The sequence below is a fragment of the Girardinichthys multiradiatus genome, chromosome 6 (genome assembly GCF_021462225.1).
Source record: "Girardinichthys multiradiatus isolate DD_20200921_A chromosome 6, DD_fGirMul_XY1, whole genome shotgun sequence".
Taxonomy (NCBI): domain Eukaryota; kingdom Metazoa; phylum Chordata; class Actinopteri; order Cyprinodontiformes; family Goodeidae; genus Girardinichthys; species Girardinichthys multiradiatus.
Window position 1 is genome coordinate 44,923,902 of NC_061799.1, and position 18,730 is coordinate 44,942,631.

General features: G+C 40.6%; 1 protein-coding gene across 1 annotated transcript; it reads left to right on the plus strand.

Moving 5' to 3' along the window:
• The first annotated feature begins 7,447 nt into the window (after window positions 1-7,447).
• On the plus strand, window positions 7,448-17,842 carry LOC124870150 (immunoglobulin lambda-1 light chain-like). Its single transcript, XM_047368676.1, has 7 exons — window positions 7,448-7,705; window positions 7,791-8,132; window positions 12,326-12,408; window positions 13,569-13,626; window positions 16,748-17,056; window positions 17,189-17,257; window positions 17,355-17,842. Exons 1-7 carry the CDS (start codon window positions 7,663-7,665, stop codon window positions 17,486-17,488), a joined length of 1,038 nt encoding a protein of 345 aa, XP_047224632.1. The 5' UTR covers window positions 7,448-7,662; the 3' UTR covers window positions 17,489-17,842.
• Window positions 17,843-18,730: the final 888 nt, after the last annotated feature.

An 18,730-nucleotide genomic window follows, 5' to 3' on the forward strand; every position in this document is an offset into this window, starting at 1 on the left:
TTGCAGATCATGCATAATTTGTTGCAAACACGGGGGAAGAAATATTGCCTAGTTGTAATAGATGAACCTAGTGACACATTTCTTCCCCACATATGGTATCCCACAGATTATAAGGTCAGATAATGGAACTCATTTTGTAAATAAATTAATAGAACTAAGTTCTAAAGCATTAGGGTTTCAGTTAAAGATTAAGGAAAACAATGGAAGAAACAGGGAGGCCATGGCCCGGATGCCTATCCCTGGTTAAATTATGGATGAGAATAACTCCAAATCAAACTGGTCTTACTCCATTTGCCACCTACTGTACATCATTGTATGGCTCCACCCACTATATTCTGAGTCTGAGATCACGTGACACCAAGTTGCTGATGTGAATTTGTATTCTCAAAGAAATAGTACATGGCAGACCGTTTTCTCTGCCCTCTGACATGAATGAAATAGAGAAAGCACAACAGGAAACTTTATTAGTTGAGTGAATGAATAAAATGTTGCAGACAAAAGAAGAACAAATGTCCAGTGGTCTGCCGATAATCTCTGCTCCTATCCCACAGAATGACCTGAGGCCTGGAGACCTGGTCCTGATTAAGACACTCCACCGGAAGGATTGGAGCACTCCTTGGTGGAAAGGGCCGTTTCAAGTACTCCTAACAACGCCCACAGCTCTGAAAATAGCAGAGAGGCCTTCCTGGATCCATAAAAGCCACTGTAAGCCAGTTTTGCCGTTACAGGAGCCAAACCAACCGACGGGGTAGCAGAGGAAGTCCGGGTTCAAAGGAGTTGGAGGACCCGTATGGCCCAGCGTCTCAAACCGGTGAAGAAAACAGCTGATCTGTGCCCAATTATAAAATGGCTCTCTGTAACATGTGGACAGGACTGATAAGCCTGAGCTTAATTCTGGTAGCAGGACTCTTTCTCTATCTAAAGCAGGATCCACAGGAGGCGATACCGAACCAGAAGAGATGGACATCAGACGGGACCCATCTCAGACCACTGACGGAAGGACATGACACACACCCATTTCTGCAAAATTACTGGTATCGTTATGTGTATGACACAGCTAAAACTCAAAATAAAACTGATTGTTATGTGTGTTCTATAATGCCCGTGCATTCCCAAGGCCCCACCATATATGTCAAAGCTATGAACCTCACCGAGACAAGTTGCGCCATATCAATGGGCCTGATAGGATATACAAATAAAAAGTTATTTCTTATGCCAGACCAATCTTTCAGTGACCAGAGATTAAATTATAGCTGTGACCCAGAAAACTGCACTTGCGACAGAAAACAATGGCAACCTCTCAACATTACAGGGATATCAGAACCATTCAAAGCATATGTAACAGACCCCGGAAACCATCGACACTGCATAAGACAAAATATTACAGGGAATCATACTCATTTTGTAGGGAATACTACGAAATGTAACTACTTCTACACTTACAGGAATAATCCCGGAAACGGCACATACTGGATAGAAGGGGTGGCATGGTTATGTGATAATAATGCTTATGTACTTCCACCCAGTTGGTATGGTGTATGTGCCCCAGTTTTCACATCAGATCACACTGTGGTACTTAGTAAGCAGACTATAGTTATACCACATAGGAGATGAAAAAGGGAAATAGATGTTAAATCACATGACCCCATTTGGGGAACAAATGTCCCAGATGAATTTAAACTTTGGTCTAAAGATGATAAAACATTATTATCTCTCTTACCCTGGTTAGGTGTGGGCAAATTAATGCTGCGCGTAGAAACTTTAAGTTATCGATTTGGATTGTTTCTAAATAACTCCATAATAGTAGAAGAGGGTCAAAACACAGAAATGAGCGCTATGCGAGCCATGATAATTCAGAACCGCATGGCTTTGGATATTCTAACAGCATCAACGGGGGGCGTTTGTGTTCTATTGAATAACACCTGTTGCACATATATCCCAGATAATATACACTCTGCAAACATAACGGGAGCATTAAACAACCTACAGAATCTGCAAAATGTCATGGCACATGACCACCCAGATCCTAACTCTTCTTGGTTAGATTGGATGCTCACAGGGGGATGGATAAATCTGTTTAAGGTTCTCTTAGTTGCAGTAATAGCATGCATGGGCTTTCTGTGTCTCCTGTCAATATGTTGCAAATGCATGGTACAAAGAATAGTAACTCAGTCAGTCACGGTAGCATATGCAACACTGAACTAGGTAGAAATGAACGAAAATGAAGGGGATGATTATGATGACATGTTGTAAATAAATCACATCGAAAGCCTGAGTGTACTCATACATTGTATTTCATAAAATGACCTTACAGCAGAAAATTGAAAGAAGTTGTTGCTCAAGTGAAATGAGAAAAAGTACAATGATGACATAAACAGGGCAGATTTTTTAATTCTTTTATTTTTATGTTTTCAAATATTATTCTTTTATTTTTATGTTTTCAAATATTATTCTTTTATTTTTATGATTTCAAGTATTATTCTTTTATTTTTATGATTTCAAGTATTATTCTTTTATTTTTATGATTTCAAGTATTATTCTTTTATTTTTATGATTTCAAGTATTATTCTTTTATTTTTATGATTTCAAGTATTATTCTTTTATTTTTATGATTTCAAGTATTAATCAACATTTAACTTTTAATGGTCGCCGAGGGCGGTGGGACCGTATGAGTATTTCCCACAAAATATAATCTGTTTACCGTCCGTGGGTTTTCGCTCATACAAAGTATTTTTTTTTATTCGTTTTTATATTAAATGTTTTTACTTGTGATAAAAGGAGGGACTGTTGGATTGGTGCAAAAACTTGTTATCACTCATGTAAAAACTTTGTGTTGCAAGGCACCTGCACTATGCCTTCCTCCCTGTGTGTGTGAGATCATTGTTATCTCTGTGTGAACCAGCCTCCTTTCCGTCTCACACACACACACCCTGTCTGAACTGTCTGTTGAACTGTGCATATAAATAAAGAGATAGGGTGTCAAAAACTTTGTAGTTTCACTGCAAAGTGGGCTACCCTTGTCACAAGTAACTCTGACTGTATCGTTCTTACCTCTGAGTTGACTAAATAATACCTAACAGACACTTATTGTTTTTCATAGCCAAACCAAACCTATTACTGCTCAAAAGCTGCTTATTTCAGATTAGTTTCAACTTCAGCTTATTTAGCAAAAATGTGAAAAATTTGGTTTGTAGTTTTATATTTTAACCAATATTTCCTTATATATGCTATTATACAGGGGTGGTTATATGTGAGACAGTTGTTTTTTAACATGTGTTATCTCAATTATGTATGCAAGGTCTATAAAGACAATCAGGGTACCATGTCCTTAGCTAATAATCCTGTATGCAGGCATAGATGTAAGCATGTGGATGTTAAATAATACTCTATCAGATCAGCTCTAATGAAGAAAAAATTATCCTAAAGTATTGTCCAACTAATCATTTGGATGCAGATGTTTTAACCAAACAAGCAACAAAACGTAGCTTATAGAAATGTTTGTGTTTGGTGCATTATTAATGTATTGAGGTTGAAACTTTAACAGAAACCAAAGGATTCAAATGTGAGCAGTTTTTATTCATTTGTTATTTATTTATGGTTTTTATGAAGCTATTGAAGATCATATGACCTACCTAATTTAAACAAGTGTGTGCGCTCCTGCAACACCGGAGGACGACATGAGAGGAAAACTGTTTATTGTTTTGCACTGTTATCATTGGGTTAAAATCAAAATTGATTATTTAAAAAGATAGAATCTCTGTTTGGGACATTATTCCAAACATAATTTATGGTAAAATGGGTCAAATAGACTTTTTGTGATTTTAACTGCAGCTCATTACCAGAGAAATTCTCTGATCTCCACCAGCAGCTTTTTCTGTTCTAGAAATGAATCTAATAACAGTTTCTCTCCTCTAAATACTCTATTATGGAATAACAGATAAATCAGTCTCAGTAAACAAGTCATGTACATGGATGAATGGAGGTCCAAAGGAATTTGGGCTGCAGCTCAGCTTATGGATGAGAAGATGATGTCTTACAGCAAGAAGTGTTTAATGAGAAATCCACTATAAGATGTTCTGCTAAAAGTTATAGAGATCAATGATTAAAGAAGATTCTGTGAAGCAGGACTGGACCTTTGTGACGGCAGATGGTCAAAAAGGTGATCTGGTTTGTTAAAGATACTCTGTCTTAACATGACTAAATCAAAATACATTCTGAAAGATTTTAATGAGGAAGAAATCAAAATTAAAGAAAATATATCCCCTCTTCCTCACAGGGTAGGACAGGGATGTTTTATCAGTTAATAAAACCGACAATAAATCTTTAAATCAACAGGTAGCCAATGTAAATCATCTAAAACTGGGGTGATGAAGTCAGGCCTTCTGGTACCTGTTAGAAGACAAGCAGCAGTACCACCCTGGATTTTACCAGAAGCACAGGTAGATATGTCATTAATGGAAAAAAAGAAAATAACATGTATATTAGATTTAAATACAGTACATGAATATTATAATAATTATTACCAATACCTTCAGATTTATACAGATGCATTGAAAACAAATGATAAAATCCGAATAGTCGTCATAGTACCGACATTTCAAATAAAAGTAGGAAAAGGAATCACAAATGGTTTATTAGTATACACAGGAGAAATATTAGCAATACTTTTAGCAGTACAGTGGGTGGAAGACATAAAACCTTTAAAAACAATAACTTGTTCACATTCAAGCTCAGTATTATTGAGTTTAAAACAAAGTTTCCCTTCACTGTCTAACATTTTATAATTCAGTTCAATTATTCACTGACAGATCATTACTTAACAGTCAGTCAGTTATTTTTTTCTACCACTTCTTCCATAGTGGGTCGTGGGGAAGCTGGTGTCTATCTCCAGCCGTCTGTGGGCGAGAGGCGGGGTTCACCCTGGAAGGGTCACCAGTCCATCGCAGGGCATTACCTAACAATAAAAATCTACTTGATTAAAATGATGTTTAATCTACTCATCAAATTTGCATTGTGACTGGTTGTTAGAACAAACACTATTCTTTCTTAATTAGTTTTAAAACTAATTTCCAAATTCCTCAAAATAAACCTTGGTTCCTAAAACTATCCACACTAAACTGTAATATTGTTGCATCATTTCAGTTTGGATTTCAATCTTTTTTTTTATTGGCCCCCTTTTCCCTTTATTTGTATATAGTTCAGTAGTTTTTTGATCCTTTGAAAGTTATTTGATTAAATATTGAATAACTAAACATAGTAATAATACACAACATAGACCACTGACCTGACTGGTACCAGAATGGGTGTAAAATGGAGATCCATTCAGTGTTTGAAACAGGATTTATTCATTTTTAATACCTCAAAATGATGATATAACACACCAATAGTGTTTATAAACTAAGGTGGAAATGATGTCAGGAGAAACTATCCTCTATAGGTGGAGATCTCTGGTGGTCATTGAAAACATAATCAGAACTATTAAAGGGTTCTATATTTCATTTATTAAAGTCCATATTCACCTGGACACCTTCCTGAGGAGGTGGTCCAGGCAGGTCCCACCGGGAGGAGGCCCAGGACACGCTGGAGGGACTATGTCTCTCGGCTGGCCTGGGAACGCCTTGGGCTCCCCTGGAGGAGCTGGAGGAGGTGTCTGGAGAGAGGGACGTCTGGGCGTCTCTACTGAGTCTGAGACCGCGACCCGGTCCCGGATAAAGCGGAAGACGATGAGTACGAGAACGAAAGTCTATATTCAACATATTAAGGCCTAATCCTAAAACTTTCAAGTGTGATTTTTACAAAATGAGAACATATTGTAACAGAGGAACAGAAGGGCCTCTGCTGCAGGGTTCCTCTCTGTTTAGAGGTGGTCTGCTCTCTTAAACCATCTATCTTCTCTGTCCAAAATGTGAAGATATTAGTCCTGAAAAGAATGTCCCTTATCCTGGAGGAGCAGAGGCTCAGCTGAGGCTTGTTCTTAGAAGCAGGCTCTTCTGTGTTGAGCCATGCATCTATGGAGAGGTTGTTGAGTTTCTCCAATATAAAGGTCTGGACATTCCTCGCTGCTCTGAACTACATAAACCCTGCAGCTCAGTTTGTGATGAGGTATTTTGTCCTTGGGATAAACCAACCTCTGTCTTTGGTGAGTCTGGTGAGGTCTGAAGGTCACTGGGATGTTGTGCTTGGAGGAAATTTCCTGACTTTCTCACATGTTCCAGCAATGTTGGGTATGACAATGTCCTTGTCAGCTTTTCAGATCAGCAAAACATCTTCAACTACAAGACATTAAGTCCAATATTGTTTTTTGGATTCGCCATGGCCCGGATGATGGAGAATGTCAGTCAGTCATTCATTTTCTACCACTTATTCCATAGTGGGTCACAGGGTAGCTGGTGCCTATCTCCAGCAGTCTATGGGCAGGAGGCGGGGTTTACCCTGGACAGGTTGTCAGTCCATCGCAGGGCAACACACAAACAACCATGCACACTCATTCATACACCTAAGGTCAATTTAGATTGACCAATTAACCTAACAGGCATGTCTTTGGACTGTGGGAGGAAGCCAGAGTACCCGGTGAGAACCCACGCATGCACGGGGAGAACATGCAAACACCATGCAGAAAGATCCCTGGCCAGGAATTGAACCCAGGACCTTCTTGCTGCAAGGTAACAGTGCTACCAACTGCACCACCGTGCAGCCCGCAATTAATCCAATAATTAATAAAATCAAAATAAAATAATTTGCAGCCCAGATACTGTGGGCTGTTGAGACTTTACACACCATTTAATTTATCATCTAACAGACTTTCGTTAAACTAGTGCAGTTTTTGTACAGTACCGCTCACTTAAAAAAGGAGTTTAATTTATTTACCATAGTGTTTAAACTTGAATCTCACTGGAACTTCTTATTTTTATTTAACTTCTCATTGCTTATTTACAAATTATTTTCTTTTCTGTTAAATTTCTTTGTTTCATATTTTTAAATATTTTCACTTAAACAGAGACTGAAACAACATCCTACCTGTCTGGAATTCATGAAATATTCTGGTTCTGATCCATTCCCACTCCTGTGTTTGTTTTCAATTTGCCTGAGTTTCACTCTTTTTAAGATGTAATATGGAGAATAAATATTTTATTTTAACAGAGAAGTAGCAGTGAGTGAAAGAACAGATGGAAACAAGAACCTGGGAGCCATTTCATATCCTGACCAGCAGAGGGAGGCAGAGACGATTAAATTGAAGAACATCGGTTACCGAGGCGCTGGAAGGATAACTGCATGTTTTCCAATTTAAACATATTCTGGTTCCAAAGATGTCTGCTGTGGTTTTTCAGCCTTTAATTTTTAAGACTTAATTTGAAATAAATAACTGTCCGGGTGGCACAGCACCAAAGTGATTAACTCTGTTGCTTTTTAGAAAATACTGTCCCTTTAAATGACTGGTAACCAGTCCAGGGTGTCCCAGTAACCTTCTGATGGGTGGAGATGTGAAAACTAGATCAGCAGCAGCAGTCTTATCTGTGGGCAGCAGGGGCTGATGGGAGCTTTGAGGAGCCGTTAGAAACCACGTGGTCCTCGTCTGATCTCACAGCTCGTCCTTGTTTGGCCTCAGCTGCATCAGAGCTCCACTTCTCCCCAGGTTCACCAGAGGAAACACCACTGCACAAAATGCTTTTCCTCCCAGCTGCTGCTCTGTGCTGTCTGTGTTCAGGTGAGTGTTTCCAGCCAATCAGGAGCCAACACCTGGAACAAACACTGTCCCACTGACCTTCACCTGTCTGTCTGTGTCTCTACAGCGCTGGCTGCCATGGCAACACAGCTGAGTCAGGATGATTTAACTCTGACCAGGAGAGAAGGTCAGAGCGTCTCCTTCAGCTGTGGAGGAACGGATCAGTGTGCTAGTAGTTATGTATTCTGGTACCAGAAGAAAGAAACAGAAACATTCAAAGTTATCTTTGATATTGATAGAGAAAATTGTAACATCGACAAAAGTTATTCAAGTCATCCTCAGATCAGTGATTTCTCTGCTGATCAGAACGGCTGTGAGTTGAAGATAAATACAGTTAAACCCGATCATTCAGCCTCCTACTACTGCGGCTGCTTGAAGTCTGGAACCACAGTGAGAAATGATCCCTGCAGCCTGAACAAAAACCTCCAGATGAACTGATGTCAAACAGTGTTTGTGACAGAAAGAGAGCAGTAAACCACAGCCCAGGTTCACTGATTTCACCTCCATCTCAGAGACACACTGAGCTCAGGAAGATTCTTCATTATTATTTACAGACTTTATAAGTTTATAGTTTTAAAGTTAAAGATGAAGTTACAACATTTTCCTGAATCATTAAATATTTTAAATGATTTAAAGTAAAAAGTGAGATCATATCATGATGTCCTAATGGAATAAAGTCCATTGGTCCTTTTTAATGTTAATGAGCTCTTAATGAAAACACTTCAAGCAGATATTGTTGTTTAACACATTTCTGCAGATAATTTCACTTTCTTCTATTTTAAGCAACAAATCTTGGACTGATCTCAGGTCAGCATTTTATGTTGGGCAATCTTTAATTTATTATCTTGTAATTTAACAAATCTTCTGATTTAATGTTTTAATCTTGTTATATAGCATCAACCTGCCAGGAGCTGCAGATGAAAATTAGCCTCTAAGGTTAAATCTGGAACATTTCAATGATGGTGATTAATGTGCGCTGTCCCTTTAAATAAATGAACTACATGTTTCAACAGGAATCACAGACACTCTGTCTAAACTTTGAATTGGTTCAAATGAGTGTTTTAAATGAACAATGACTGAAATGACTGCATGTCATCAAAGGTGGACTACTTACTGGGAGTACTGGGAGGTTTCCCAGAGTCATGTTGTGGTTTGTAAAGAACCCAAAGCACAGAAACAGACTAGAAAAACAGATTTTTTTAATGGTGAACAAGAAGGAGAACTTAGAGGGGGAATCGCAGTAAAAGCAGGTCATGGATAGGCAGAGTAACGGTCAAAGTAACAAAAGAATCCAGCAACAAACTGTGAAAACACCTGGAGATTAAATACTGAGGTTGGGCTGGAAAATCACAAAGGAACCAGAAGAGCTCATCAGTGGAGATGTGGAACACCTGTGGTAAAATAGAAGCAGTGAAGCTGAGGGAGGGAGACTAATTAACACAAATGGAGCTGAGCTTAGACACAAATAAATAAATAACCAAGGGGAAAAGACTAACACTGTCCTAAGAGAATGAACTAAAATACACAGAGAACAGAACACAAGAAATAAGAAAGGAACTAAACCTAAAGGAATGAACTAAATATGAAGAGACCTGTCTGACCCAAATGAATGCAAAGGAATGAACTAAATAAGGCAAAACTTCATAGAACATAAATAAACAAGGAAATGATCAAAACACATGTGGATTGTGACGCCCAGTGGCTGATATACAAACTGATACAACAAAGCTAACATGCTAACAAAGCAGGTTCTACTTTAACCAGTGTGAACATATTTTATCTCCATCATTTCATCTGATCACGATGTTCTCCTCTCCTGAGGAGGAAAGGAGCAGCTGGAGAATTAGAGATGATGGAGGATGATGGAGGTCTCAACACCAACATCTCCACCACCTCAACTTTCTGTTTGGAAACATGAGTTCACATGAAAACAGGTTGGATGAAGAAAGAATCAGACTCCTGACTCTCCACCTCCATCCTCCATCATGTCCACCTCTATCCTCCAACATGTCCACCTCTGTCCTCCATCATGTCCACCTCTATCCTCCAACATGTCCACCTCTGTCCTCCAACATGTCCACCTCTGTCCTCCAACATGTCCACCTCCGTCCTCCATCATGTCCACCTCCATCCTCCAACACGTCCACCTCTGACCTCCATCATGTCCACCTCTGACCACCATCATGTCCACCTCTGACCTCCATCATGTCCACCTCCATCCTCCATCATGTCCACCTCCGTTCTCCAGCACCTCCACCTCTGTCCTCCAACACATCCACCTCCGTTCTCCAACACCTCCACCTCCGTTCTCCAACACCTCCACCTCTGTCCTCCAACACGTTCACCTCTTTCCTCCAACACCTCCACCTCTGTCCTCCAACATGTCCACCTCCGTTCTCCAACACCTCCACCTCCGTTCTCCAACACCTCCACCTCCGTTCTCCAACACCTCCACCTCCGTTCTCCAACACCTCCACCTCTGTCCTCCAACATGTCCACCTCTTTCCTCCAACACCTCCACCTCTGTCCTCCAACACGTTCACCTCTTTCCTCCAACACCTCCACCTCTGTCCTCCAACAACTACACATCTTTCCTGCAACACATCCACCTCTGTCCTCCAACATGTCCACCTCTGTCCTCCAACATGTCCACCTCTGTCCTCCAACATGTTTACATCTGTCCTCCAACATGTCCACCTCTGTCCTCCAACATGTCCACCTTTGACCTCCAACATGTTCACCTCTGTCCTCCAACATGTCCACCTTTGACCTCCAACATGTTCACCTCTGTCCTCCAACATGTCCACCACTGTCCTCCAACATGTCCACCTCTGTCCTCCAACATGTTCACCTCTGTCCTCCAACATGTCCACCACTGTCCTCCAACACATCCACCTCCGTTCTCCAGCACCTCCACCTCTGTCCTCCAACACGTTCACCTCTTTCCTCCAACACCTCCACCTCTGTCCTCCAACATGTCCACCTCCGTTCTCCAACACCTCCACCTCCGTTCTCCAACACCTCCACCTCTTTCCTCCAACACGTTCACCTCTTTCCTCCAACACCTCCACCTCTGTCCTACAACACGTTCACCTCTTTCCTCCAACACCTCCACCTCTGTCCTCCAACACGTTCACCTCTTTCCTCCAACACGTTCACCTCTTTCCTCCAACACCTCCACCTCTGTCCTCCAACATGTCCACCTCCGTTCTCCAACACCTCCACCTCCGTTCTCCAACACCTCCACCTCTTTCCTCCAACACGTTCACCTCTTTCCTCCAACACCTCCACCTCTGTCCTACAACACGTTCACCTCTTTCCTCCAACACCTCCACCTCTGTCCTCCAACACGTTCACCTCTTTCCTCCAACACGTTCACCTCTGTCCTCCAACACCTCCACCTCTTTCCTCCAACACGTTCACCTCTTTCCTCCAACACGTTCACCTCTTTCCTCCAACACGTTCACCTCTTTCCTCCAACACCTCCACCTCTGTCCTACAACACGTTCACCTCTTTCCTCCAACACCTCCACCTCTGTCCTCCAACACGTTCACCTCTTTCCTCCAACACGTTCACCTCTGTCCTACAACACGTTCACCTCTTTCCTCCAACACCTCCACCTCTGTCCTACAACACGTTCACCTCTTTCCTCCAACACCTCCACCTCCGTTCTCCAACACCTCCACCTCTTTCCTCCAACACGTTCACCTCTTTCCTCCAACACCTCCACCTCTGTCCTCCAACACGTTCACCTCTTTCCTCCAACACCTCCACCTCTGTCCTCCAACATGTCCACCTCCGTTCTCCAACACCTCCACCTCCGTTCTCCAACACCTCCACCTCTTTCCTCCAACACGTTCACCTCTTTCCTCCAACACCTCCACCTCTGTCCTACAACACGTTCACCTCTTTCCTCCAACACCTCCACCTCTGTCCTCCAACACGTTCACCTCTTTCCTCCAACACCTCCACCTCTGTCCTCCAACACGTTCACCTCTTTCCTCCAACACCTCCACCTCTGTCCTCCAACATGTCCACCTCCGTTCTCCAACACCTCCACCTCTGTCCTCCAACACGTTCACCTCTTTCCTCCAACACCTCCACCTCTGTCCTCCAACACGTTCACCTCTTTCCTCCAACACCTCCACCTCTGTCCTCCAACACGTTCACCTCTTTCCTCCAACACCTCCACCTCTGTCCTCCAACAACTCCACATCTTTCCTGCAACACATCCACCTCTGTCCTCCAACATGTCCACCTCTGTCCTCCAACACGTTCACCTCTTTCCTCCAACACCTCCACCTCTGTCCTCCAACATGTCCACCACTGACCTCCAACATGTCCACCTCTGTCCTCCAACATGTCCACCTCTGTCCTCCAACATGTCCACATCTGTCCTCCAACATGTCCACATCTGTCCTCCAACATGCCCACCTCTGTCCTCCAACACGTTCACCTCTTTCCTCCAACACCTCCACCTCCATCCTCCAACATGTTCACCTCTGTCCTCCAACATGTCCACCTCTGTCCCCCAACATGTCCACCTCCGTCCTCCAACATGTTCACCTCCTTCCTCCAACATGTCCACCTCTGTCCTCCAGCTGCAGACACTCTCCATCTACTCCAAACATCAGTCTCCAGATGGGACAATATTGATGACCAAGTGTTGCTCCTTCTCCTTCCTGTGAGTCCAGCTTTGTTCTCCTGATGTGTTTCCATTCCCAACTCAGACGCAGCTCTCACTCTGCTTCATGACACCATCAGCATCCAGGAAACCACAGACCACCATGCAGCATTCATGATCACAGGAGATTTCAGCAGCTGCAGCTCAGACTGAACACACTGAAGACTTTCAGCAAGACAACATCCCAACAAACAAGGAGACACACTGGGAGAGATGAGAGCTTTCATACATGATGTCTGCAGAGCTTCCTTCAGACCTGCTTTGGATCTTCAGAGCACATTTCTGATGTTTCTGCCAAGGATCCAGACAGGAGCTCAGAGCAACGTCTCCAAGACAGTTCAGGTATGATCTCCTGAACATCAGCTCATATTACAGGACTGTTTTCTTCTCATTCAGACACTTTTTAAATCTGCATCCAATCATGAAGAAGCAGCAAACTTTATTCCAGTTGATCCTGAGGACAACATGAAGATCTGAACTAACTCCCAGATCCAGTCCATGTGGACTAAAGTAGTGGACCGACCCACTGACTGACATCAACATCAGAACCATGCTGCTAGTGTGGCTAAAAGAGAAGAGAAGAAGAGACAGTCATGTTGATGTGAACATTAGAGAAACACATCATGGAGCTGAAATATGGTCCTGCTTCATCATTTGGACCGGTTCACCTCAGCTGACCCATTCAACAGCAGACTGGGTTTTGGAGCAGTCTTTCTCACGGTGTGGAGGGTTCTGGTACCACATCTTTGGTTCTGGAACCAAACTGTATGTTTCAGGTAAGAAGCAACATTTATTGTTTTATTATAGAAGTTAAAATGTGTTTAAAGTCACTTTCTGCTGCTTCAGGATTTACATGTTAGTTTTTATCATCAGTAGAGAATTCATCATGAAAATATCAATCATTTATAAAAACATGTTAAAAAGTCTCTCAACAACTTTATGAAATAAATTTAATATTTCTACAAATATTAGAGAATAATATGTGAAACTCTCAGTAACTCTAACCCTGTAATATCTGCTGATATTGTTGATAAACGTCTAATTACTGTCAAATATTCTTTATACATTTACTAACTGCTAAAACTCAGTGTTTCATGTAGCTGACAGTGAAAAACTGAATATAATAAGACCAGAAAACAGCAGACAGGTTTTTGTAGCAGTCTTTCTCACTGTGTGATGAATACCTCTTTGGTTCTGGAACCAGACTGTATGTTTCAGGTAAGAAACAACATTTATTGTTTTATTATAGAAGTTAAAATGTGTTTAAAGTCACTTTCTGCTACTTCAGGATTTCAAACTACTTATTATTTGATCATTTTAATAATCCTGTTTAATCTGCTGAAAATGCATCAAATGAAAATATAATTTAGACAGAAAAAGATGAAAAATGTCTCTGAATGTATCAAAGATTTAACTTTTAAAGGTTGGAAAGTTTCCCTGGTAATAAAACCCTAAATGTGATCTGATCAGCAACGATGTAAAAATGTTTCAATGAGTTCAAACTTCCAAAGTTTCTGAGTTTTCAGAGTCGAGCAACAGAAACATTTTCCTGCCATGAATCAAATGCTTTTAGCGTCCTGGTTCTGACCCGTGTTCAGTGTGGCTGCAGGTTGGATCAGTGGGTAGAGCAGCTGCATCAGGTTCTCACACTGTTGGGCCTGGATGCAGCGGTTCTGGGTCAGAACTCGGAGCCCGGCCCGTTTACTGCACAGTTTCCTTTTCTCTGCCTGGTTTTCTGTCTGATTTCCATCAAATAAAGAAAACTTGTTCCATAAAAACCTTGAAAAATATGATTTAGAGTCAAAATGTTTGATCCATGAAATATTTTACTGTGAAATGATGAAGATGGTGTTTTAATTTGGACTTTTATTAATATTTTATCTTTATTAATGACTCAATGAGACGGATGTTTTCACATTAAAGATTTTCTGTTTATTATTATTCAGAATAAAAAACATTTTAACATTATAATAAATATATAAATATATATATTATACATATAAATAACAAAAATCAAGTTTCAGTTTAATGAAATATATATATGTAGAAAAGCTATTCAATAAAAAGAGAAATAAATAAAAGATTTTAATCATATAACATGAAATAAATCCTTTTAGTTAAATAATTTTATGATGAATTAAAACAACTCAGGTTATTAAAGCTGTGGGTTAAAGTTATTAAACTTTGTTTCTATTAAATCAAACAGAAAAATAATAAAACAAAAGATCAAACATGAGAAAAATTGTGAAACATTCATAAAATGTCTGCGTTTTCATTTCTGACATAAATAAAAATAAAAAGTATTTTATTGACATGTTGGACATGCAGATTTAATATTTTACCAGCTTATCTTGAACAAATATTAATATGATTTTATCACTGAGCTTTTTAAACATTTTATTATTTTATTCATTAAATCAGATAAATGTCAGAAATCTGCAGCTTTTCAGCAAAATTACTTCAGAAAAATTAAATATAGAAAAATTTCATCATATTTTATTTCAAGATTTTTATAAATTTGATTCATTTAAAAAAATCTAAACTTCAACGAGAAAAACATTTATTTTAATATTCTTTGTTGTTAAATATGTTAGTTTATAAATATGAATGATAGAAAACTACATTAAAATGTAATTTGACATTTTATGATGATTAATGATCAGGTGATTGAAGCTCAGAGGTTCTGAGTAACTGTTGGATCAGAACATCTGATTTAATTTGTGAAAATGATGGAAAACTAAAATATATAATTAGGTGTAGATTCTTACGGAGCTCATTAAGGGACATTGAAGGGAAAAGAAATAATAAAGGTTCTGGTGCAGCAGATCATTTCACCTGTGCACCAAATACTTTCTCCAGCTTCAGATTCGTTTTAAATGTGGTTCTGAAACAACATAACGGTGACGTCTGGCAAGCAACGCAGCAATGTCTTTGTCTGCAGCCCAAACTGGAAATATAGCACCATTAGGTCACGTATTTCCAGTTCAATGAACACAGCAGCCTGAAACACTCTGAAAGATCCTGAGAGTCACACAATGAATTGGTAGAAAGTATCTGGTGCCAACATGAAACTTTATGTATTTATTTTCCCTTCAAAGTCCCTTTATGGCCTCCGTAGTTTCTGGTATTTTAAAGAATAAAATCAGAAATGAGTAAAAATAAATGACATTATTAGAAAAGAAATTCAGGCAGAAGAAACTGATCTAATTTTTTACAACATGAAGCTTTTTAAAAACCAGTTCTTCCAGTAGTTAATATCCAGTCATATTCAATAAATGAAAATATTATTGAACAGCTGATTTATTCCAGTAACTCCATCACTAAGTGAAACACATTATATAGATTAATTTCACACAGACGGATGTTTTAAGTCTTTATTTCTGTTAATTATGATGATTTTCTGCTTCCAGCCAATGAAAACACAGCATTTAAAATCAGAATATTACATCAGACCAATAAAAACATTTAATACAGAAATGTGGGATTAATGAGAAGTATGTTTAATACCTGCTGAAAGGTTGTTATTTTCTAAAGGTTCTAATCTGACAAACGGGCCTGATCAGAACCAGATTCTAATGTGTTAAATATGACTGTATATATATGTTAGAATGGTAAATGGACTGAATTTATATAGAACTGTTCTACTCATACCGACCACTCAAAGCTCTTTACACCAGAACCACATTCACCCAGTCACACTCACTAACTCACACATTCATTCAGCGACACGCAGATCGGTAGCAACCTGGGGTTAAGTGCCTTGCTCAGGGGCACATTGACATGAGGAAGCTGGAATCAAACCCACAACTCTCAGGTTTCCAGATGACTGGTCTACCTACTGGACCACAGTTAACCCCAAGAACAGGTCAAAGGTCCTCCAGTGACGATATCTACTGTTTACTGTATGTTCACCTGACCTCCATCTGGCCCAGCAGGCCCAGCAGAGAGAAACCAACATCAGAACCATGAAGATTGTGGAGAAGAAGTCTCACTTTAACATCAGCTGTAGGTGTTTGTCTGGTTCTGCTGCATTTCTGGGTCAAACATGTTTTCTTCATTCAGTGAAGTAACTGGAGGTGGGGAGAGGAACCAGAAATGTTCTCCAGTAAGAGTAGCGTTCCTTCAGAATAATAACCTCTGGTGGAGCTGCCATGAGTTAGTGTTTGATGTGAAGGTGGATCCAGTGTCTGCAGGTAACTTTGTGCTGTATTGATGAGTAGTTTAGTGATCAGAGTCCATGTAGTTTCCAGGATCAGACTGAATGCAGTGCAGTGCTGGAAGCTGCTGCTGACTGTGTCAATGTGTGTCTGTGCTGCTTGTTGCTGCTGTCCAACTTCAGATGAGAAGGTAGTGAAGCCCGTGGTGAGCGTGTACCCAGCAGCATCCAGAGCCCACCTGGAGGGGAAGAGCTCCCTGCTGTGTCTGGCCTCAGACATGTTTCCTCCTCTGGTCCAGATCTCCTGGAAAAGACAGAAGAAGGACGGTGATCTGGAGGATCTGCCCCCTGCTGAGGGAGAGCAGCTGGAGCTCAGAGAGTCGGGTCGCACCGCCTCCATCTTACTGGTCCATCGGCAGGAGAACGGCTCATCTAAATACAGCTGCTCTGTCCAGCATGAGGGAGGCAGAGTGGAGGCCCAAACACTACAAGGTAATGAAGGCTTGGTGACTGTGTTCAGCAGTGATTCAGCTTCATGTGGAGACGCTGTCAAAGAGAGCAGAGGAGCAGAGGACGGACATTTCTCACTGCAACTCCAAACATTTGACTCCTTTTCTGTTCCAGAGCTTCCAGCTCCAGCAGCCTCCTGTCCTCCAGAGAGACCAGACCTGGCAGCTCTGCAGCAAGCTGACTGTAAGATCTCCTGCTGACAAATACATGATCATCTTCAGCTCATCATCACCTGGATTTCTAGATGTCTCAGGTCTCTGTGTCTCTGTGTGTCTGTCAGTGTCCTTCCAGTCTCAGTGCAGGGTGAAGCTGCTCTGCCTGCTCTACACGGTGCTGATAGTGAAGAGTCTGGTGTACTGCTGTGGACTCTCTCTGCTGATGATGCTCAGAACCAAGGGACCGTCCACCATCTGAACACCTGCTGACTCACTGTTTTCTCTCCAACTTTTCCTCCTTTCATTGTTACTGATTGTTTGTTTTAAAGCTTCTTATGATGCGTTGAAGTCGATCATGAAGAGAATCTGTTTATTGCAGCTTCACAGAGTTTCTGTAAGGATTTCCATCCAGATGAGGAAATATTTCTGTCCTGGGCTGTAATCTGTGTTCTAATAACTTTATAGTTTGATTTAGATCCTCTCTGATCATTTCTGTCTGCTCCATATTTGATTGTTTGTCATCAGTTTGGTCATTTTTCTTTCATTGTAACACAACTTTATGGACAAATAATTATTAAACCTTCTTGTGGCCAAAATGACCACATAAACTGTTTGTGTTTGTTCTTCAATGGTCCATCAAACCAGGAGTCTTTGTCCCGACATATTTCATCTCAACTGTGGCTGATGAGCAACATGCTGAGAAGCTTCAGGACAATCTGCTCAATTTCTACAGAACCGGTCTGAGTCAAGGACCCACAAGACCTTCATCAAATACACATTTTTATTTCATTTAGTTTTTAAACATAAAATCAGGAAGCTGGAGACTCTTTTACTGAGAAAATGACCCAGTTCAGACAACAGTCCAATTCTATCCCATAATAATCTAGTTTAGACCATCATATTCAATAAAAACATATTTACTGAAAACCAATTTATAATTATAGATGAAGAATATAAACATGAAGGTGTTTAAAGTCTTGTAAACCAGCTCTATCTGAGCTGTTCTGATGCTGATGGAGAGTTTGTTCCACGTTCTTGAAGCTAAAACAGTAAAAACATGGTTCTCTTTGTTCTAAGTCTGAACCGTGGATCTTTAACCAACAGCTGAGTCTGTGATCTGAGGGGTCAAGGTTCAGAATGAGGGGTTCAGAGGTCTGACATGTAAAGTAGAGACAGAACATGTAGGATTTCAACAGAACCTTAAATGAAGGTGTGTAATGAGTGGGCCGCCATAAACAGCAGGACTGAACAAGAACCTTAATGTGCTGGTTGAAGTTCAGCTACTGATTAGAAACATCTGCCAAGTTTCCATCTGAGAGCTTTTTGTTGGTTTTTTAAGGTGTGACTGTGACACTGTTAGAACAACTATCAGGTCCAATAGAACGGACTTCAGTCTGATCTGGGTTTAGTTCCAGGAAATAAGAATATGGTTCCTAATGGGAGGAAGGCAGGGATGCAGAGAACCCAGATTGTTCTGACTTTAGTTCTAATGAGACATAGA